Source organism: Sander vitreus, chromosome 16 (assembly GCF_031162955.1).
Source record: "Sander vitreus isolate 19-12246 chromosome 16, sanVit1, whole genome shotgun sequence".
Lineage (NCBI taxonomy): Eukaryota > Metazoa > Chordata > Actinopteri > Perciformes > Percidae > Sander > Sander vitreus.
Genome location: NC_135870.1, coordinates 14,424,258 through 14,443,492, shown reverse-complemented (window position 1 = coordinate 14,443,492; position 19,235 = coordinate 14,424,258). Strand labels below are relative to the sequence as shown.

At 39.7% G+C, this 19,235-nt stretch overlaps 1 protein-coding gene across 5 annotated transcripts in view; it reads left to right on the top strand.

Annotated features, from left to right (window-relative positions):
* bmpr1bb (bone morphogenetic protein receptor, type IBb) overlaps positions 1-19,235 on the top strand; it is a 55,348-nt gene that overhangs the window by 23,333 nt on the left and 12,780 nt on the right. For 4 of the 5 annotated variants that reach the window (XM_078270737.1, XM_078270738.1, XM_078270740.1 and 1 more), the window contains one exon: positions 13,610-13,950. The exons of the other annotated variant lie outside the window; for it this stretch is intronic. In XM_078270737.1, coding sequence (XP_078126863.1) covers positions 13,863-13,950 — 88 coding nt within the window. In that variant the 5' untranslated portion in view covers positions 13,610-13,862. The remainder of the gene's footprint in view (positions 1-13,609; positions 13,951-19,235) is intronic. 5 annotated transcript variants of the gene reach the window in all.

The following is a 19,235-nucleotide window of genomic DNA, read 5'->3' as shown; positions in this document are numbered from 1 at the left end:
CTGAGTGTAGGTGTCTGTGTGCGTCTGTATGTGTGCGTGTCTGAGTGTAGGTGTCTGTGTGCGGGAATGTTGTCTTTCTGCACCTGCTCTTCCCACACAAAGTTACAAAATTGTTACATTTCAAGCACTTTCACCTGTTCTGATTAAGTTCTAAGAAATAAGCACCAATAATGATCAAAAATCTTGTTTCTATTTTTTTTTTTTTTTTTACCTTTTTTTATAATTAAATTTCCTTGTTTTCTCACAAAAAATGAAAATGATCATACATGTGATCTCACAGGGGTACATGGCAAATATGAACCATAAATGATGTATATATAATTGGTAATTGAGCTAAAGTAAACATCTGTTAAGTATTTTTACATAAATTGTTGCTGTATTGATTTAAAAGCCTAATAATGTGGTGGGTCCACCAGACCTGGGAACATTGGCTGTGTAACAAAAATATGAACACCTTACAAGGGTTAAGCTGCTTACTTACATCCTTAGGATTGTAAAGTATTGCCAGACCGGCTAAATCAGCCAGTAATCATTTTTCTAAACATAAAATACACATTCCCTTAAATTTGGTTATCAGAGAATTGTCACCAAAAATGCCAGATTTTTTACAGCTGACAAACACATTTTACATATATAAACTACATAATGAAAACACTGCTTCTACATCACCTCAAATGCATCTTTGGCATTTCTGTACTGCAATTTCCTGTTACTTTTTATTGGCAAACATGTATACCAATATATCAGCAATAATATAATATATTAGATATAATGGCCAGGCTGATTTATTGGCCTGGTGCTTTGTAGTCATTTCCTGCAAGCCCTTTATCCCACATCTGTTAATTAAGATTCATCCATGACTGACCTCTGACAGTGTTTCTTATTAAATTAGAAAATCTATATTATAGTATTATTAAAATGTCAATGAAATGGTTAAGGATCAAAGCGTTTAATACATTTGGAAGCGTTGCTCTTGACATCATGCATGATTCAAATTCACCTTCAGCTGGTGTTCATCCACCTACTCCAGTAGTACTCTTATTTAACTTTGGAAGACTAAAATTAGTTCTCCTTGCCAGCGGAATGCTCTGATGGATTAGTCAGTTATATTATATTATCATACATCATACATAAGGTCTGCTTTTTGTAGGTTATTCTTTACTCCTGGAATGATTTGAAACACCGGCTCATATTTTTAAAACGAGAGCCCAATTCAGACACGCAGTCTGTTCTCTGCAATTTTAGTAGTGGAAACTATGTCTGTGGTTGCATCTGATGATGCTCGGTCATAGCCGGGGCTGCCTGGTGTTGTCTTCCTCCCTGTCAGCAGTGTGGGGATGGTGCCCACAGTGATGCTCACTTACAGTAAGTGAAGGAGTGATGTTTCAGAGATGGATAGCATTTCCAGTATTTATCGACTGCTTCGAGGCGGCCCTAGATGACACTGCATTCAGATACATTAGCGGAAGAAGGAGACATGACGGGCCTGTTGGAGGGAAAGAGGGGGTTGAGAAGTGAGGAGGGCAGACGTTAAGACATCACCTAGCTTATAGTCTGACACAGAGTCATTGATCGCAGCCGCATTGCTCTCTGAGTTGCTTCCTGTGTTTTCATTGTGCTATCATTGGATGAGAGCAAACAACAACGTCATGGGGGAAAGGCTACCGATAGCTCCGTATCTAATGTGCTCTGATCTTAGGGGAGAAAGATTTACATGTACTACAGTAGAAAGCCTAATAATCTATGTCTGAATGCACTTTTACTGATGGAATGAGAGCAGTGATACTTAAATATAAATTTTCTCAAAACACAATTATATTGCATGCATACACAGTTCAGTGCCCAAGAGCAGTTATTGGTTCAGATTTGATAGTATCTTATAGTGGTCTTCATATTAGGCCGGAGTCATTCTATTTATATCAGATTTTTTATTTCTAGGAGCACTGCAGTGAATGTCATGTTGAGAAAACCCATAAAAGCCTACCTGTAGTAGTTTGACCTTTTTATAAATCGACAGAACAGTTTCAAAATAAACATTTTGTGTTGAATGTATAGGTCAAGGTCCCTGATAACTTCCCAGAGTAAAACCAGGAACCTGCAACATGGACTAGTGAGTAAAAGTAAGTAGAAATGTTCTGGGTTTTACTCATCAAAATAAATTAACTTGTGTGACGTCTCCACTTGTCTGACACTTAAGAGGAACATGTGCATGGACTGCATGATTCTTCTGGTAATTTCCACACCACTGCACAAAGTGCTGTCCAAAGTGCTCCATAATTTCACACAGATGTGAACTATTAAGACAAACTGTTGTGTATCTCATGTGTCACTCCCTCACAGACAGTCCATCACAGACATCAAGCGTGTTATTTGTTATTCCCACACTGCAGATATGAATGTTTCAAATTATGTTGGACTCGTAATAAAGAATATTTTTTGTGACTACATTCTTTTACCTCCAAAACAAATGTGGTGCCTAAAATAATAAATATTCCACTATAGAAATATTTATTTTCATCTGCGGAATAGGACTGTGAAGTGTTTCAAAGTGTTTTTTTGTGTGGTTTACATGTGTAATACAGCATCAAAAGGTTCAGTGTAATTTTTGTTAAACATTTGTTTCAAAGAGAAAATACAGACAGTCAAGCAGAGAATTGTAAACCAACTTGCTTTTCCCACAATTACATGTTTCTGCTGAGGCTCAACACAAGCTGTTGGAGAGTTTCTCCTAATTAAGGGAAAAGGCGCCTGATTGACAAATGAGCTCAGGGTCAGCCAGCCAAGCAGAGACAGGGTTTCCCTGCCAAGACTGCAATGCCCCTGGGTTTCCCATCAGCCAGGGAAGCAGACGGTTTAACGCTCAGTCAGACCTTCCTTGAAGAAAATAGGGAAGTCTCATCTGCTTTTGTTAGAGCTGAGGGATTAACACAATCGGCCCGGAGTTTAAGGAGGCAAAGCAACAAGTTGGATTACTACACAAAAAACAATGGGATTTGTTGTTTGCTGAGTGTTGTTATTGATTGATTTCCTTATACAGTCCATGTATAATTTCTCAGCTTGTAGACTATAAGTGCACGTGATGGAGATTTGATTTTTCTCGTTATATCAGTCGCAGTGCAGTTGCATTCAAACATCCACATCTGCACTTGCCTATCTAACCTTATTGACTACGGGATTGACACGAACAAAATAAAGATCTGTGTTTATGGGGATTATCATCAACAGGGTTTCTCTCCAAGATGAGAAGTGTAACAGCTGAATGTGGATATCTTTTTGGGCATCTGCAAATCTTTCCTGGACAGGATTCACCCTGAGTTGGGGGAAATCCTGAAAAAGTACAAGCTTAGTTAAAGTGCTGTGATGTGTGTGTGTGTGTGTGTGTGTGTGTGTGTGTGTGTGTGTGTGTGTGTGTGTGTGTGTGTGTGTGTGTGTGTGTGAGATGGATCTGGAAGTATTTTTGTTGACAGGAACACATCTGTTTAGATCTGTAATTGTCATTGGTTGAATTCAGATAGAGAGTGGCTAAGGGATAAGGTCATGAAGAAGAAGAAATGTGGGTGGAGATCGCACCTGAGTGATTAAGTGTGATATTGAAGAAACACATATAAATCAGAAAAATACAAAACTTGAAACTAACAAAAGAAAACTGGAGCACAACAACGAAATCTACTTGACAAAATGAGACAAAGCATGCATTACTGGCACCACAACTTCTTGTCTATAGGCGGTGCCAAAAAGTAGTGATGTTACGCTCTGTGCCGAGGCTTCGAAGTGTGTGTCGAGAAATCCCGGAAGTTTTCCTTGAAGTGTGTGTCGAGGCTTGTAATATTTTTAGACAAATGACGTCATTGATGACATCCGAAGCCTTGCTGCCCGTCCATACCAGGTGACTGGTTTATGAAGTGGTTCGACGCTACACAGTTTTATTACACATCCATGATCTACACAAACAAATTCACCGCCATCTGCCCAGTTAAACCACTGCCACTTTCCAGTTTAAGAATAGCCTACTAATATTGCCCCTCCTGCTATTATATTATGACCAAAAGGATCGATTTACACGTTTGATAGCCGCATTCCTCTCAAGGAAATCCGTTTATTATACAGTTATGTTGATTATATTATACCAAAAGAAAATACACAATAGGTGTGTGAAATTAATACCATATAACATAACTAGAGCAATATGTAAAGCTCACCCAACCGCTGTGTTGTTTTGCGTTTCGGAGCCGGGCATGCTAGCATCGGTCATCGAGAGGAACAGCCTGCCTAAACAGTCTTTCTCTCCAATAGTGTTTTCCGTGTGGCTTTCCAGCCTCAGCCTGCAGCGTGTTACTTCTGTCTTCCTCCTTCCGAAATCAATCTCCCCCACAAGTCTGCGGTACTGGGTTAAATCAGCGTCCACAAACATGCCCCCTCATGTGTCATGTGTCAGTACTGGCCCTATAAACTAACTACATCCACTCCTCATGAAGACATTAGACATATATCATAATATAGATATGATATCATAACAAAAGTTATTCACTTTGGAGGAGGTCATTTTGCAATTTTGCAGCACCTTGAAAAGGTTGGGCACATCCTTCAAAAGGTGCAGGTCAGATGTTGCTGTGAAGATTTATTCAAATTAATGGAAACCTCACATACATCATATAAGCAGTTTTGGCTGACCAATAAGAATCTATTAATGTAGCTCAGTGCAGATCAAAAAGAAACAACTAGAACAATGAACGTAGCACAAAATAACTGAACTGCATATGTCCTTGCTAGAATAAGCATGCTGTTCAAACATGCAGTGTGACACCCAAATGTGTACCTATACTGTGTTTCCAGCTCAATGTGGTATTAGCATTCACAGATGGAAAACAATCCACTTCGGCAAAAGGTCACTGTGCTTGATTTGCTCCAGCATCAAAATAGGACCTTAAGCATCAACGGCTGTGACACTCGTACATTACGACTACTGTGTGTCTTTGTCTGTCCAATAAACTTAACACCTCATTTCATTTACCCATTTAGGCATTAAGTTAATGCAATAAGTGGCAGTCATGTGCAAATTATGGGCAATTGTGGTAATTGTATCTCATCATCTCTCTCCTTGTTCCATTGTCTTTAATTGCAGTCTGAGTGAGTACTTATAGCCTCTCAGTGCTTTTTCACTTTAATTGAGGTTGATCTTAATCATCATGTGCTTTTGTGACTGACAACAAGGGTGAAATGTATTGAAACATGTTAACATTTCCTGATTTAATTTCTAATATTTCTAGCTAAGGACTAAGTGCATCTATGCAAAATGCTGGTGTTTTTGTGAAATGACAATTTTAAAGCTTAATCATAGTTTGTAATCCAACCCTCTTAGAATAAATCTGCTTTTGAAATGCTGTTAGTGACCATGCAGTCAAAGATCTGAGGTGTGTTCTGTATCACTCTAGCCTTCCCACTACTTACAAATGCACAATAGAGCTTTTCACTCTCTTTCACTACAGCCAAGAAAGGGGTGTGGGTGTGCATGGAAAATATGCATGGAAGACTCCCTTCTCCTGCTCTCGCCATGTACTCCCAAAAACACAGAGCAGGTAGTTTGACCAGAGGCAATAGGCCAGCCCCTTCTATTAATTCCCTCTGAATTATAAAGCAGTAAAACTAAATTTATCCAAACACCATTAATCACAATGGCTAAGAGCGTCTGTTTTAATGAACAGAGTCTTTCTTGGGGCATCTACAGACGGTTAATTTGCCATTTAAACCCCACCTGTCTGTGTCAACTAGTCCGTAGAGAGGTGCATTAATGTAGTCCAAAAGCTGTTCCAAAGGTTGGGTTGTATCCATTCCTTCATGCATTGGTACAGCCAGGGAAGGGGAATGTTAAAAAGGCTCCAATGTGCAAAAGGCCCTGATGAATAACATACAGGCTTTATTCCTCCATATATGCTGTCAGTACATGGAATTGACCTAATTGGTTCTTGTTAAGTTTGCCTTATCTGTGGATTTTGAGTTAACATATTATTCAAATGAAAATAATGACTTTGGCATTTATAAAAAAGAAAAAAAAATGATTTTGTGGTTTAAAGACACTTTACTTTTGTGGTATTGAAACACCTTTAGATGACAGTATGTACTGTACTCCCAAAACACTCTTACTTATATTATTATAATAAACTATTCGATAAGATCATATTGAGATTGTTATTGTTGACCAGTATTGATCTACATTGAAGGAGACTGTTGCAATTGGTTGGTTAGATTGGTCACAGATTGCTAATGCTGTGTGGTCAGTTGAACTTCTGAACTGTATGTTTTTACCTGCGAAGGGATCACTGAGGTTTATATCCTGTGGTTGTTGTCTTGCTCTGATAATGGCCAGAGACTGAAAGCTCATTTAGATGCTTAAAAGTGAGGGGAAAAAGGAAGAATTTATTAGTTATGTTTCTGCTGAAAAAACAGACGGTCAAATGAAAATTATTTGTATGTGAAAATACTTTTGTTATAGTTTTTACTTCTCTCATCTTTATTTTAACAGAAGCATTATGTGCTGTCCTCCTAACCCCAAGACAACCTTGTTCACTGTATAATGGAGATGAACGGTGTCCGCTTGCTGCTGGAGATGGAAGAACTTTTTTAAACACACAATCTGAATAAAAGCAATTTTTTTGCCAAAATTTATATTTTTACTTAAAATTGGTAGACATTAGATACTGCGGTTTTAAAACTAAAATAATCTGCGTATACACACCAACTGATAGACTTGGCTTTTCATGTTCTTTTATTAATCTGTCCCAGTCACCTCAGGTTCACACTTTCCGGTTTACTGTATATAGTTTTTGACAGATTTGACACAAACCATGTCGTCCAAGCTGCTCTCTTCATTAAACATTTCCTGCAGCTTTGGTATGACATTCCTACACGCGCTCAGTGCACACACACACAATTAGTGCTTGTTAAAGAGCATGTGATATGGTAAATACACGACCAGTTTCCCATAATTGGAGCCTCCTGTGAACTTTGGAGGAAGCAAGTGCTCTAGGGGACGTGCTTCATTCTGAAAGGTCTAAACTGGGACATCTTAACTTCCTCCCTGAATGTAATGCGTCCTCTTTTCTTCTAAACTGAAACTTAAAGAAAAGCTAAACTATTGTCTCTGCTCATCGTCCATTCCTATTCTTGTCTTGCATTTTTTTTCTTACATTTCTTTTACCATATTGCTGTCCTGTCACTTCCCTCCCTGCTGGTTATTTAGCACTTCAGTGGCTTGCAGGACTAATTGGAGCAAGAGACAGGTGGAGCCACTCTGTAGCAATCAGTCTTGTAAGTGGTGGGGCTATAGCTCACACTGGGCGATCTTCTTGTTTTTGCAGTGTGAACAGTGGAAGGAGGGCATGAACTTTTGACATACTCATATATGGGGCCCCTAAGCAGCCTGCCAGGCTTCACCTATTGTGGGTTAATGTTAAGCCTCTCTATGTAACACCAGTAACTAAACCTCTCCCTCCATGAATATGCTTGGAAAAAAAGAACATGCTACTTTTATGTTGAAAAGGTCTACATGTCATTTAAACTCTCGTGGTGCTTCAGAATCATAAATATACTTAATTACTTTTGTTCACACGTTTAAAGATATGAGATGACACTGCTCTGCACTGACACCGCAGCATTATCACTTGCCTATAGGTCCACTTGCCTCTCTCTCTGTCTCTTTCCCCATTTATTTGTAAGTGTGTGTGGTAAGTTACCAGTTCAGTAATGATGTGTCAGTGTGAGCGTGTCCACTGTGCACGGACATGTTGCAGTATAATGCAACCAGGCAGGTGTGAGGGTCACAGCCAGTTTGTAGACCAGTCTTAACCCCTGCTGTCTGCTTTGTCTGACTGTCAGAGTAACCCCTTAATTAGACCCTTTGGTTTGCGGTGTCTGCCCGACGCAGCCCAGTGGACACTCGGCAACAATCCCTTCATTAAATGCTCCTGGTTGACTTGGCAAGAAGGCCTCAGTTTTTCAAATCCTGCTGCACAAAAGCCATGTTAAGAAAATCTCAAATCTGTAATTTTTCTCCTTGAATTGTGAGCACCTGTTCCTCTTTTACCATTACTGAGAAACAACTGTGTGTAATCCTCGTTTTGTAATATATTCTGAATCACCAAGTTGCTGTGAATGGTTAAAACCGTTCTAAATTTGGGTCTAAATTGATTTTCTGTCTCTAAATGTAAATCAATGCAAAAAGCGTACAGCTGTTGGTGCTCCTGGAAAAGCGTGTTGGTGAACTGCAACATACTTTAGATGTAAATGCTTCCATGTAGCCTATGTCAAATGTGTAAAATGTTCCATGCTTTTTCTCCTCTGAAACTTCTTTATCATTGCAGCAGTTCAGAATGATTAATTATAGGTTTACACACTGCCGCACAGTGTGATTCCAACAAAATGTTACCTTTGGTTTGGTGTATGTTTGCAATGTCAGTACATACTATTATGTAAGATGCCAGAGTAGAATGATCAAGTGGCCAGAAAATGAATGGGAACAGAGCTGTGAGGGAATTAACTTAAGTACAGCCCACTGGCAGCCAGGCCTGCTGACAAAAACAAGAGGTTTACTCAGTAGAGATCCAGTAAGACCTGGCCCAGTGACCTTCAGTGGTAGAGAGATATATATATATATATATATATTCTGGTGTTCTTGGCCGGTGCATGCCCCGACCACGGAAAGTCACAGAGGACTTTATTAACGGCACCTTCAGAGCTGGACAGACACTTCTTTACATAGAATCCATCTGTAAGGTTACGTGGCTGTTTGGTGCTCATGGGTGAAACCTGAGCCACAGGTGTTTTAGGTGCAGTCACTTATTGGTCCACAGAAAGGCTGTGATTACAATGCACAAGGCCCTATCAGTTAGCTTTAGTGTTTAGTAGTCAAATATAAAGAGATTACAACATGTCTGTACCTCTGAGTGATTTGATAAGGTTGTCATGAAGAAGCTATATCAGTAGGTCAAAAGAAAAGTAGACTTTGTGAAAATCTGATCAGATTATTTGCAGCTGTAGTTGTTTAATACAAGACTCCAGGGTTTTTTCACAGAACTTGTGAAAACAGAAAAGGGTGGATGTAAAACATGTTCTGTAATGTTGCATTTTACATTAAGAAAAAAAAGGGACATTTAGTTATTTTATGTTTCTCAATTGTGTTCTTTGTATTTTATGATATTGTGATGAAGAATTACTTATATTATGACTTGATTTATATTGCATGCACTTACTGTGGGTGTAAAAATGTGTGTGCTATATATAAAATACATATTACCTACACGCCCTGCATCTTTATGCATGTCTGAATGCAGTAAATTCAATTATTAATAATAATTATGTTCTCTCCTTGTAGTCGGGAACACAGTTATGAGTTTATAAGCATTCTTCCGTTTGACAGGTCAGATCCTGAATTAATTAAATTTTTCCAGAAGTTATACTGGCTAACAACATGAATATTGGCAGAAAGAAATTATTCAAAGTGATGGTGTTGATGTTTCAGTGTTTTTCAAAATCTCACTACATTGTCACGTATTGAAAGAAAGAGACAGTGAGACAGAGTGGGAGAATGAGACAGCATGACAGACAGAGGGAGGGCAAGGAGGGTGAATCTTGCTGTGACAGCCTTTTCACTCCTATGAATGACGTTTTTCTTCCCTCTCAGCATTCTTTGGGACTTCAAAGCGTCAATCTCAGCAGAGTGATTTGGCCCTACTATTGTGTGACTCTTGAATATTCATCAGGGTCTTTCTTTTTCATGAGGGCTGTCATCTCTGGGCTTTTGGAAATTGAGATGGGCAATTTTCACTATTTACTGACATCTCGTAGGACTAAATGATTCATCTTTTAATAACACATTTGATATAAAGATTAATGACAGTATTCAAATAAAAGTTGCCACACTAGTTCTGCTCCATGATACAAAATATGGTAAGCCATTGTTTCTAATAACTCAATGATGAGAGGAAATCATCTTTGTCTAGCTGGATGATGAAGATGGTGTCACGCGTTTTCCACTCTTGCACCTTGATTGGACCATCTGGGCCAGACAGCTGTGTTGCCACGGTAATAAACTCCTTTCCAGGATTCTATGACAGCAGTTTTAACACTAAGCTGCTGAAAATCCTCCTAATTTCACAGAGCTGGGGGTCAGTTTGGCCCCGGCTGGAACATCGCTCATGATACGCATTCCATCTTTGCCCTAGAGTAATTTCATCATCTGTGTTCTGCCATGGCTTTTTGTTTCACAGGTTAGCGGTGATTTTTCACAGTCATCCATCCCGTTCTTCTTGCTGTATGATGAAAGGTGCACTTGCGCCTTTAATCTCCTTTTCTGAAATAAAAAACGTGGCTAATTTTCACGGTGCATTGTAATACTACTGCAGTATTATTGTAAGGTCTCTATTTCATAAGAAAATGTTGCCTTATGAAATGGAGACTGATTATTACAAACAAGCAAGCTGCATTTATTGATCTCTGACTGCTGGAGGACAGAATGTGGGGGATACAGAGTTTGCAAAACAAATTAAAAATAATCTCACAGCTAAACAACTCCCCTCACCCCCCTCCCAGCCTCTCCCAAATCCAAACTGAATGCCCACTGTACTACAGTAAAGCACAGTGTCAGTAGAAAGGATACCTTTACATTTGCCATAATAACACGCGGAGAGGTACTTGATTTACTTAAGTAAATCCTGCACAATAACGTCTGATGTGTTTATGTGGAAATGTCTTCAAAGATAAGAGGCGATATGCTGATGTGCATAGTGTTTGCAGTGCAGACAGTCTGTGTGGCATGTGCACATCTCCTCAAGCATGCTATTATTTATTTATTTATTTATTTATACAGGTATAAGTAAGCATTTTGATCTCTGGGGTTTTGTTGGGTGGACCTTGAGTTTTTGAGTTTGCTAACATTGTAGAGTAACTCAATAAAGGAAAAGTAAGCAGAGGGTTTTATAGTGTTAATGATCAGAGGACAGAGGAGGTTCGGTGTCAGGAGCACTGAGGTGGAGTTTTTCAGTCTGAGAGCTGAAACCATGGATCTACAGTATCTTGAGCTTTTTTTAACATTACATTTTGACTGGACTTAGGAATCTGAATTCTGAGAATACAAAAAGTAATTTCAAAGCATTTGTGACACTGGGGGACAAAAAGTATTTATTGTGATACATCAGTTTATGTGGTAATTATTGTGCATAAGAAAGTATTTTTTGGATCTGTAGTTCTCACAGGCTATTTATTCACATAGCAAAGACATATTTTATTATAATATAAATTGTGCATGTCTGTAATAATTAAAAAAGAACTCCAATAATTTAGCACTGTGCTTTTCATAAAGTTGGGAGGCTTGTAAAATAAAAAGTGGTAATAGGTCAATCTTTTGACGCAGCTTTTGAATCATTTTCTGGCGCCGGCATATCTAACTGACTATTTCTCATTCCAGTTGCAACAAACATTGTGGCTTTACAGAATGATCAAGGTGCTAAAAGATTTTTCCAGCACTATTAATCATCCTGTAACTATGTGTGCGATGACGGATGGGTTCTGCAGTTAAAATTCTAACTAAGAGAGGAAGGGGAAGCAAAGAGTTAATTTTACTGAAAGCAAGTCCTCCATCCAGTCTGCGTCACTTTCAACCCCCTTTATGTGGTGAAGTGACCCCCACCTACAGAGCTGCTCACTCCCCTGGAGCCCCCATCCCTGTGGGCTGAGTAGGCTGTCTGAGAATACAGGGAGGCTCCACGCTGGGCATTTGATGGAGCGCAAAAGGGTGTGTGAGGTTCACTGACCCATTCACATTGCTCCCCATGCACTCGTGCTCCAGAATAGGCTGACTTATCACATGTAATACACAGCGCTGCACAAATCAGGAGTGACAGCTATAGGGCCAGTGGAGCACTTGAGGGGAGAAATGGCTTCTGGGAGCTGGTGTTCCCACACAGTCAGACTTTAAGAGGGGACAGGTGTGGGGTGGAGAAGCATTTGGCTGCTGTTGTTTTGCCCTCCTCCATTACTGCTATTACGCCACCTGGACTTTATTTATTTTTTGCGCCCATTAACCATTTGGAATGAATAAACATCTCTCTCTTCAAGGAAACATTTTCTCTCACTCACAAGGATCTTACCTGTGTGATTGTGGAAATTCAGCCATTTCCGAGATGTATATGATTTGTGTAGGTGTTGTAGTAGACTTGATGTAGTTTGTCTAATAGCTCACTTAATCCTCTTAACTTGTAACCCACATGCATCTTCACCATTGGAATGTGTCCCTTTTGTTATCATTCTTTTTTTTCTGTGGTATTGCATGTTTGCATGTGTGTTGGATTAGTGTGAAGTTGCAAAGTTGTGGCGGTGCCTGGAGATGTGAGCTCTAATCACCTGACGTGTGAAAGCCTGATGCCTGTACAAGTGTTTGTGTTTTCACCCCTTTCACTCACACAGACTCACATGAAGAACTGAACGCGATTCAGCCTATGCCTGAACTTTAATACCAGACTCTTGGTTACAGATTAATGCCCGGTCTTGCCATTTACACAGCACCTGTGTCTGCAGCTGTAGTTCCATACACATTACATGAAGACGGGGTTGCTGACAGGTTGTTTGCTTCTTTCATTGTAAATACTTGTTTTCTTCTTTGTAGACTGTCAGACAGATGAATGTTGCATTCCAAGGACTTTTATTTTACTTTTATGTCTTTTTGTACTTTTTGTAGGAGGGTGGTTGTTAGTTACAGCCCCACATTCGTCCTTTTGGTGAATTCAAATATGCAAACTTTAAATGTGGAGTTGTATTGTCGAACTTTGACTCGTCACAGTTTTGCCACTTTGCGTACTTTTTGTTTGTTTTCTTGTTGACAGTAAATGACAGTAAAAATCATTATAGCAATGAAGAAAATACTGGTGATGTGCTAACGGGTAACATCTGACGGAACAGTAACTTGACAGAATTTATTAGAAGTTACTTTATTCTCTAAATTAATTTTTTGTTGACAGACACATAATTTATGTCTGGCTTCTGCTTTAGCAACTCAGCCTTTCAGACCAAAGCTGAGCAGTGTCGGCGGACACACATAAAAACTCATGGATGACACGCGTTTACCCTTTCACACCAACCACAAGTACAAGTCTTGTTCTGGGTTCTTCCTTCAGGGCAGCAGATACTTCTTAGCTCAGACTTGCAGGATTTAATACCAGATGGTTTTACCAAAGTATATGTGCATGTCATCTGTAAGTTTATACTCCTTAGTTCTTACTGTAGTTTCTGTGTCACTCTTAGCATGCTGTGTGTTTGTATGCCTGTGGCAATAGCATTTCATGCTTTCACTGCTGCCTTTCACACCTTGTTCAGCCCCTGCTCACATCCACGGCCCTGTTGCCCCCTTCTTTCTGTGTATGAGTGATGTGAGAATCTTTGTGTATGTCTGTGTGTGTGAAAGAGAGAGAGGCTGTACGTGGATTCACATATACTCAGCTGTTCCCTCTGTAGTGAAGCGGTCATAGAAAGGGCTGGACAAATAGCACAGCGAGAGAGCAACTTAGTAACACCCTCTTTCCCCCTCTTTTCTCCCCCTCTTCTCTGTGTCTGTCTCTCCCAGGCTGTCAGTGTGGAGTAGTGCTGGAGGCTGCGGGGCTGCTGTGTGCTGTGGGAAGTTCCTGAGAGTGCAGAAAGGCAGAGTGGCAGTCACTCACAGAGAGACACTTGTACAGAAAGTGGACTGGTACTATTTCACAGAAGGATATAAAACCCAGTCTTACACCTCTGCTTCTTTGCACCCGTGTGTTCGTTGTGGCTGCGCCTCAAGGATTTGAAGGAGGCGGGCGACTGGGGTTGGTGCTTGTGCTGGAGTAATGGTAGTGGTAGGGCTGCCTCAGGAGTGGGCCTGGCAGGCTGTTCTCCTAATGACTGGACTGGCATCACTGAGCCGTGGTTCTGATGGTGAGTACTGTGCTAGACAGCAGTGGTGTGTTTTGATGCCATCGCTATTCTGCTGACTTTATGTTTTAAGTCAGTGCAAGGCTGATGAGGCCTTCATTTGATTGCTTATAGTTTGTCACTCACTGGCCAAACCATAATATAAAGCAGCAAGAATTATATACATTTATTATATACTTTTATTATATTAATGTAAATGAATTATATATAAATGTGTGCATATTGTCATTCTTAGGCATCTGCATTGTGCTTCCTGGAGTTGTATGCACTTTAATTTTTAAATTAATTATAACATTTTTCTGAATTCAGAAGCATTATTTCACACATTTTTATAGTGAGAATTGTCAGGTTGCTGGTGCTGTGAGGTTATGTGCCTATTTTTTTACTCTGTGGTATTTATGAAGAGCAAAAGCTATTATGATCTCCACAGGGGCTACCATGAGAACTGGTGTGCATTTATCTGCCCCCCCCCCCCTTCAGTCATGTTGAATTGTTTGAAGATGACCAGCCAGTTGTCTTCTACGATGAATGCCAATGACACTCATTGTGCCCCGTAAGGTTGTAAAAAGCGGGGAGGGTCGACAAGCTCCCAGCCTCAAGAAGATGACACTTGCGCATTTGTTCTGTTTCTGATCACATAAAGGATAGAGACATTGTTGGACATGAGTGTTAGCATACATGGACGGTATAAAAGAAGTGGACTTAGCCTCCGGGTCTGAAATGTGAAGCCAATGCAGTAGTGCCTTAAACCTAAATTTTTTCTAATGGCCAGCAGGGGTTGACTTCACTGGTTGAAAAAAGAAGTCTAGTTATATAGAATTGACCCAACTTCTTACCTTTTTTCTAATGAGTTTATGGTTTCAATCGCTAGTTTTGCATTTAGTAAATGATGGTCCCATTTAGAGTAAAATAGACGATAAAGCAGGGTATGCTTTAAGGCATGGCTACCTTATGATTGACTAGCGACTTGTCAATCAGGACAGAGGCTTAGCAATGCGTGTCCATGGCACTGTTTGCATTTAAATAGTTGTGAGCTTGTTTTTGGGTGTTCTTTGTGTTTCTGTCTTAGAACTTTGACCCTTTCACAGTTGTGTCAGTTCATTAAATTTAATTTTAACATTTTGGTCTCCTAAAAATGTTTTGTTTGGATGTACTAAAAGACCGGAATTGGCTTGGTTAGTTTTTTCTAGTAAGTACATTTTGCTTTTAAATTACAGATGCACCTTGCTCACCAAGCTAGCTAGCGTTAGCTGATGACTTGGCTCCACTTATCTAAATATGGTCACTTCTGGCTCCAAAAAACCAAGATGGCGACGGGCAAAATGCCAAACTCAGGTATCAAAACGGTATTCCACAAACCAATGGGTGACAGCTTTGTGGCTACGTCACTTCTTTTATACAGTTTATAGTATTTGATGTATGCATATCAAAACATCTAATTTAACCATGTATTTAAGTGGACCAGTCACACATATACAATCTTTGCCTTTATAATCTTAAGTTTCCCATGGTGGCTTTTTATTAGAGCTGAAACGATCAATCAATTAATCGAGTAGTCAATCGGCAGAAAATGCATTTGCAGCTATTTTATAATTGTTTGTCATTTCTTTGTCTTATGTGGTAGTAAACTGGATACATGTAGGTATTGGACTGTTGGTTGGACAAACAAGCCATTTAAAGAAGTCACCTTGGGCTTTAGGACATTTTTTAATTTTATTTTATAGACCAAACCGTTACTTGTGTCAGGCTGTAAAGCCTGCTTCTGGGTGAAAACACACACACACACACACACACACACACACACACACACACACACACACACACACACACACACACACACACACACACACACACACACACACACACACACACACACACACACACACACACACACATTGTTTATAAATATTGCCATTAAGAGATGGTCTGGAAAATGTGATCATATTACCATTGCTGCAACTGCATTTCCGTTAAATGATAGAGGATGTGGCAGTTCACTTTAATTTGTGCTATCTTGATGCTGCAGTGTCCTTTTCTTGGTATACTTCAGTTATAATGTACTCATAGTGTATGATGCATAGTGTATACATGTATATGTATAAATGTTTGATGTATACACATTTTCTCATACACTAAAAATGACATCTCAGACCAAAGCTTTAACAGCATATTAACACAATTGTCATTGATACATTTTTTGGAACGTTCTTAATAAAAGAAAGCTTTTGTAAAAAATTCAAAAGCAGGAACAATAAGTATGTGAATATATGAATATAATCAACCTCACATTAGAGCACAAGGAGATTGATTTTAATCCTGGTTACAAAGAGATGCTTTACTGAAAGTGTCACAAATAAAGACCAGCTGTAAAATCCCAGACCGATTGAGTAGTTCAGAGCTAGCTGTAACTTTTGCAGTTGGTCACGAAATACCTCAGCTGCTGATGAATGTTTCTTCAGAGAATTTCCTTTATTCTTATCTGAGCAGACTGAGCTTGTGTGTTTAACTTCTCATCCAGTATCAGTCCAGCGTGTTTGAGGGTCACTAGCCACACACATAAAAAGGATGTGGGAAGATGGAATTTAAACAGAATCATGTGAGAAGAATAGCATTGATTCTCATTCTTCCAACAGTCTAACTATAAAGTGACAGGATGCAAAGTTTCTGCTTGTTCTGACAGTGCAGACTGAAGCTGTGAGCCCTCTTGAAAAGATGTCATACTAAAACTCTTCCTGCAGTGTTGAGCTAGATCAGTTTTACTCCTTCTGTCCACTCTGTTTCACCAATACTTGAGCCACCAGTTGCTTTTTCAGTTTCCTCTGTGATCTGATCTTTTTAAAGGTCTCCCAAATGAGTAAAACATGTGGGAGGTTGCCCATAAATTTAAATGGCACGGTCAATTTGCCACCTGTTTCTATAGGCTGGTGAGGTTCACAGAGAGTAGATGAGCCCTAGCCTCATTCTTCTGGCAGTGGAAATACAAAGTTGGTTGTATGTTCGATAATATACTTTATGATGGTTACATTTGTTTTTAAATTATATTGGTTTTGGAAATTTCCTCCTTCCACATTTTTGGTTTCGCTTTGTCCCATGTTTGGAACATAAAACTGCTGAGTAACCATGAAAACCCAATATGTCTGGCTCATAGCTGCAAATACGAATATATGTTGTACATTGAGAAGGTGAGATTTTGCGGGCCAAACACCCACCAAAAGAGACACTGCACTCACAAACGGAAACGGTTTTTAATCTCATCCAATGACATGAAAATACAGAAGGCCAACAACAGGTTCACTTCACACTGCTAAAGCAATCCTGCTGTTCTTCTGGACAGACATGTACTGTATAATCAACAGGACTCTTCTGAGGAGCCATTTTCCAAGTACAGTGTGTAGTGTTTTCCTTCCCAGCGATCTTCGAATATTTGAAAATGTCAGTGTGTCCCTGTAGGAGCATTCAGAAGGGATATTAGTTTTGTCTTTATCAGCAACCATCTGTTTTCTGTATCTCCCCTTCAGTTACACCAATGTGAAGGAGTTTAAAGGACGAGTTTTTTGGAAAACAGACCAATTCTAATTACAAAACTTCTAGTTTGAATTCATGAGAAGGGGAAATAGGATAAGTGCGATGTTCTGTAAGGGTCGTTGTATTTGTACTTTAAATTCAAAGTATGCGATTTCAATGAGACTTTATGATGAACCTGTTGATGATGATTCCAGGTGTAGGACATCTATCTAACTACATGGATATAAGGTTTCTTCAACAGTTTAAGAGAGAAAGTGTTATGTAGCATTGACTACATGTATCGCTCTTTGGAAGAAATCTGTGTGGAGCTTGAGTGTTTTGGAATAAGGTCTGAGTTTAGTGTGGTGCAGTGGTCCACAAGTACAAAACGGCAGCAGTTAGTCCTCGGCAGGACCAGGCTTCTCCAGCCTTCTGTGTGTTGCTTCCTGTCAGGATGTGGATACGGTTCCCCCACACAGAATTTGATCCCTAGGCAGATGTGCTGCTCCAGCGATCAGGCATGTGTGTGCGTGTGCGTGTGCATGTGCGTGTGTGTGTGTGTGTGTGTTTCATTCATTCATGTGCACCACATGAGTATATCTGCCTTGTGAGATGCTTAGGGCTACTCATTGTGAGGTTAAGGGACAAATCAAGTGCAAACTTTAAGAATTCCAACTTCTGAATTATGAGCTTTCCCAATGCATTAACACAGAATAATACGGTAGTTTTGGTTAGCAAGAAAAAAGGTGTATTGTTAGAAATTCAAGATTTTTATATATATATATATATATATATATATAGAACAACCATGAGGAAAGAACACTTCTTTTGGCAGAGGTGATGTTGTGGGGTAAAATGACAAATTGTGGCTGTAGTCTCTCAATATGTCTGCAATGGAGCCCAGCATTAGTCAATGGCTTGTGGCTTTTTCCAGTAAGTCCAGACCGAATGGACCACAGACGAGCAGTGAGATGAACCGATGAGCATTGTGGATAGGCAATGTTAAAAAAAAACTATCTGGAATTTCACAAGAGCAGGAATAAATAAGAGAAGATAAGATAGTGTGTTGGGAAGAGTGCCACGCAGTACACCACATTGTGCTCAATACAAAGCCTTGGTTTCATAACATGCCAGCATTCACACCTGTTCTGTGTGTATGAGTTTGTGTTTGCATGTGTCTTTTTGTCTGCATGTGTGTTGTATGTCATTTAACGTAATGTGAACGTTAAGTTTCTTTTTTATTGGTACAGTAGGTTCAAGTGCTGCATTGTTATTTGGAAGTACAGTACAAGGGAAAGAAAAGTTTTTACACAAAGACTCACAAAGACATTACAACATATACAACTATACATATATTTCTGTGATTTATCAGTAATTTCAATAAATCTCAGTGCACAATACTTGTTTCCTTTATGATGCAAGTGTGTGTCTGTCTCTCTGTTCTTGGCATTTATTGGAATATAGCAAAAGTCAGTTTGTCTATGTGTCTGCTGTGTGTTTGACCATTTTGCTGTGGATATAGCAGCTCTCTGCTGTATTCACACAATTGTGGAAAGTTTTCTCTGTGCAAACATTGTGAATCCCTGACAGTAGAGCCAACCCTACCCTAAGGTAGGGTTGGGGTACAATGTGGAGCAGGGTCTACGGCGGACAGGTCCCCTCTCCATAAATCTGTTGTGGCATTATTGCTGCGCGTCGTGCGAGCCTTAAAAGTGGCCGTCTCATTCCTCCACAAAGGCAGTCTGGTCACGGCCTGTAAACGCAGAACAGGTCGCAAGAAGCTG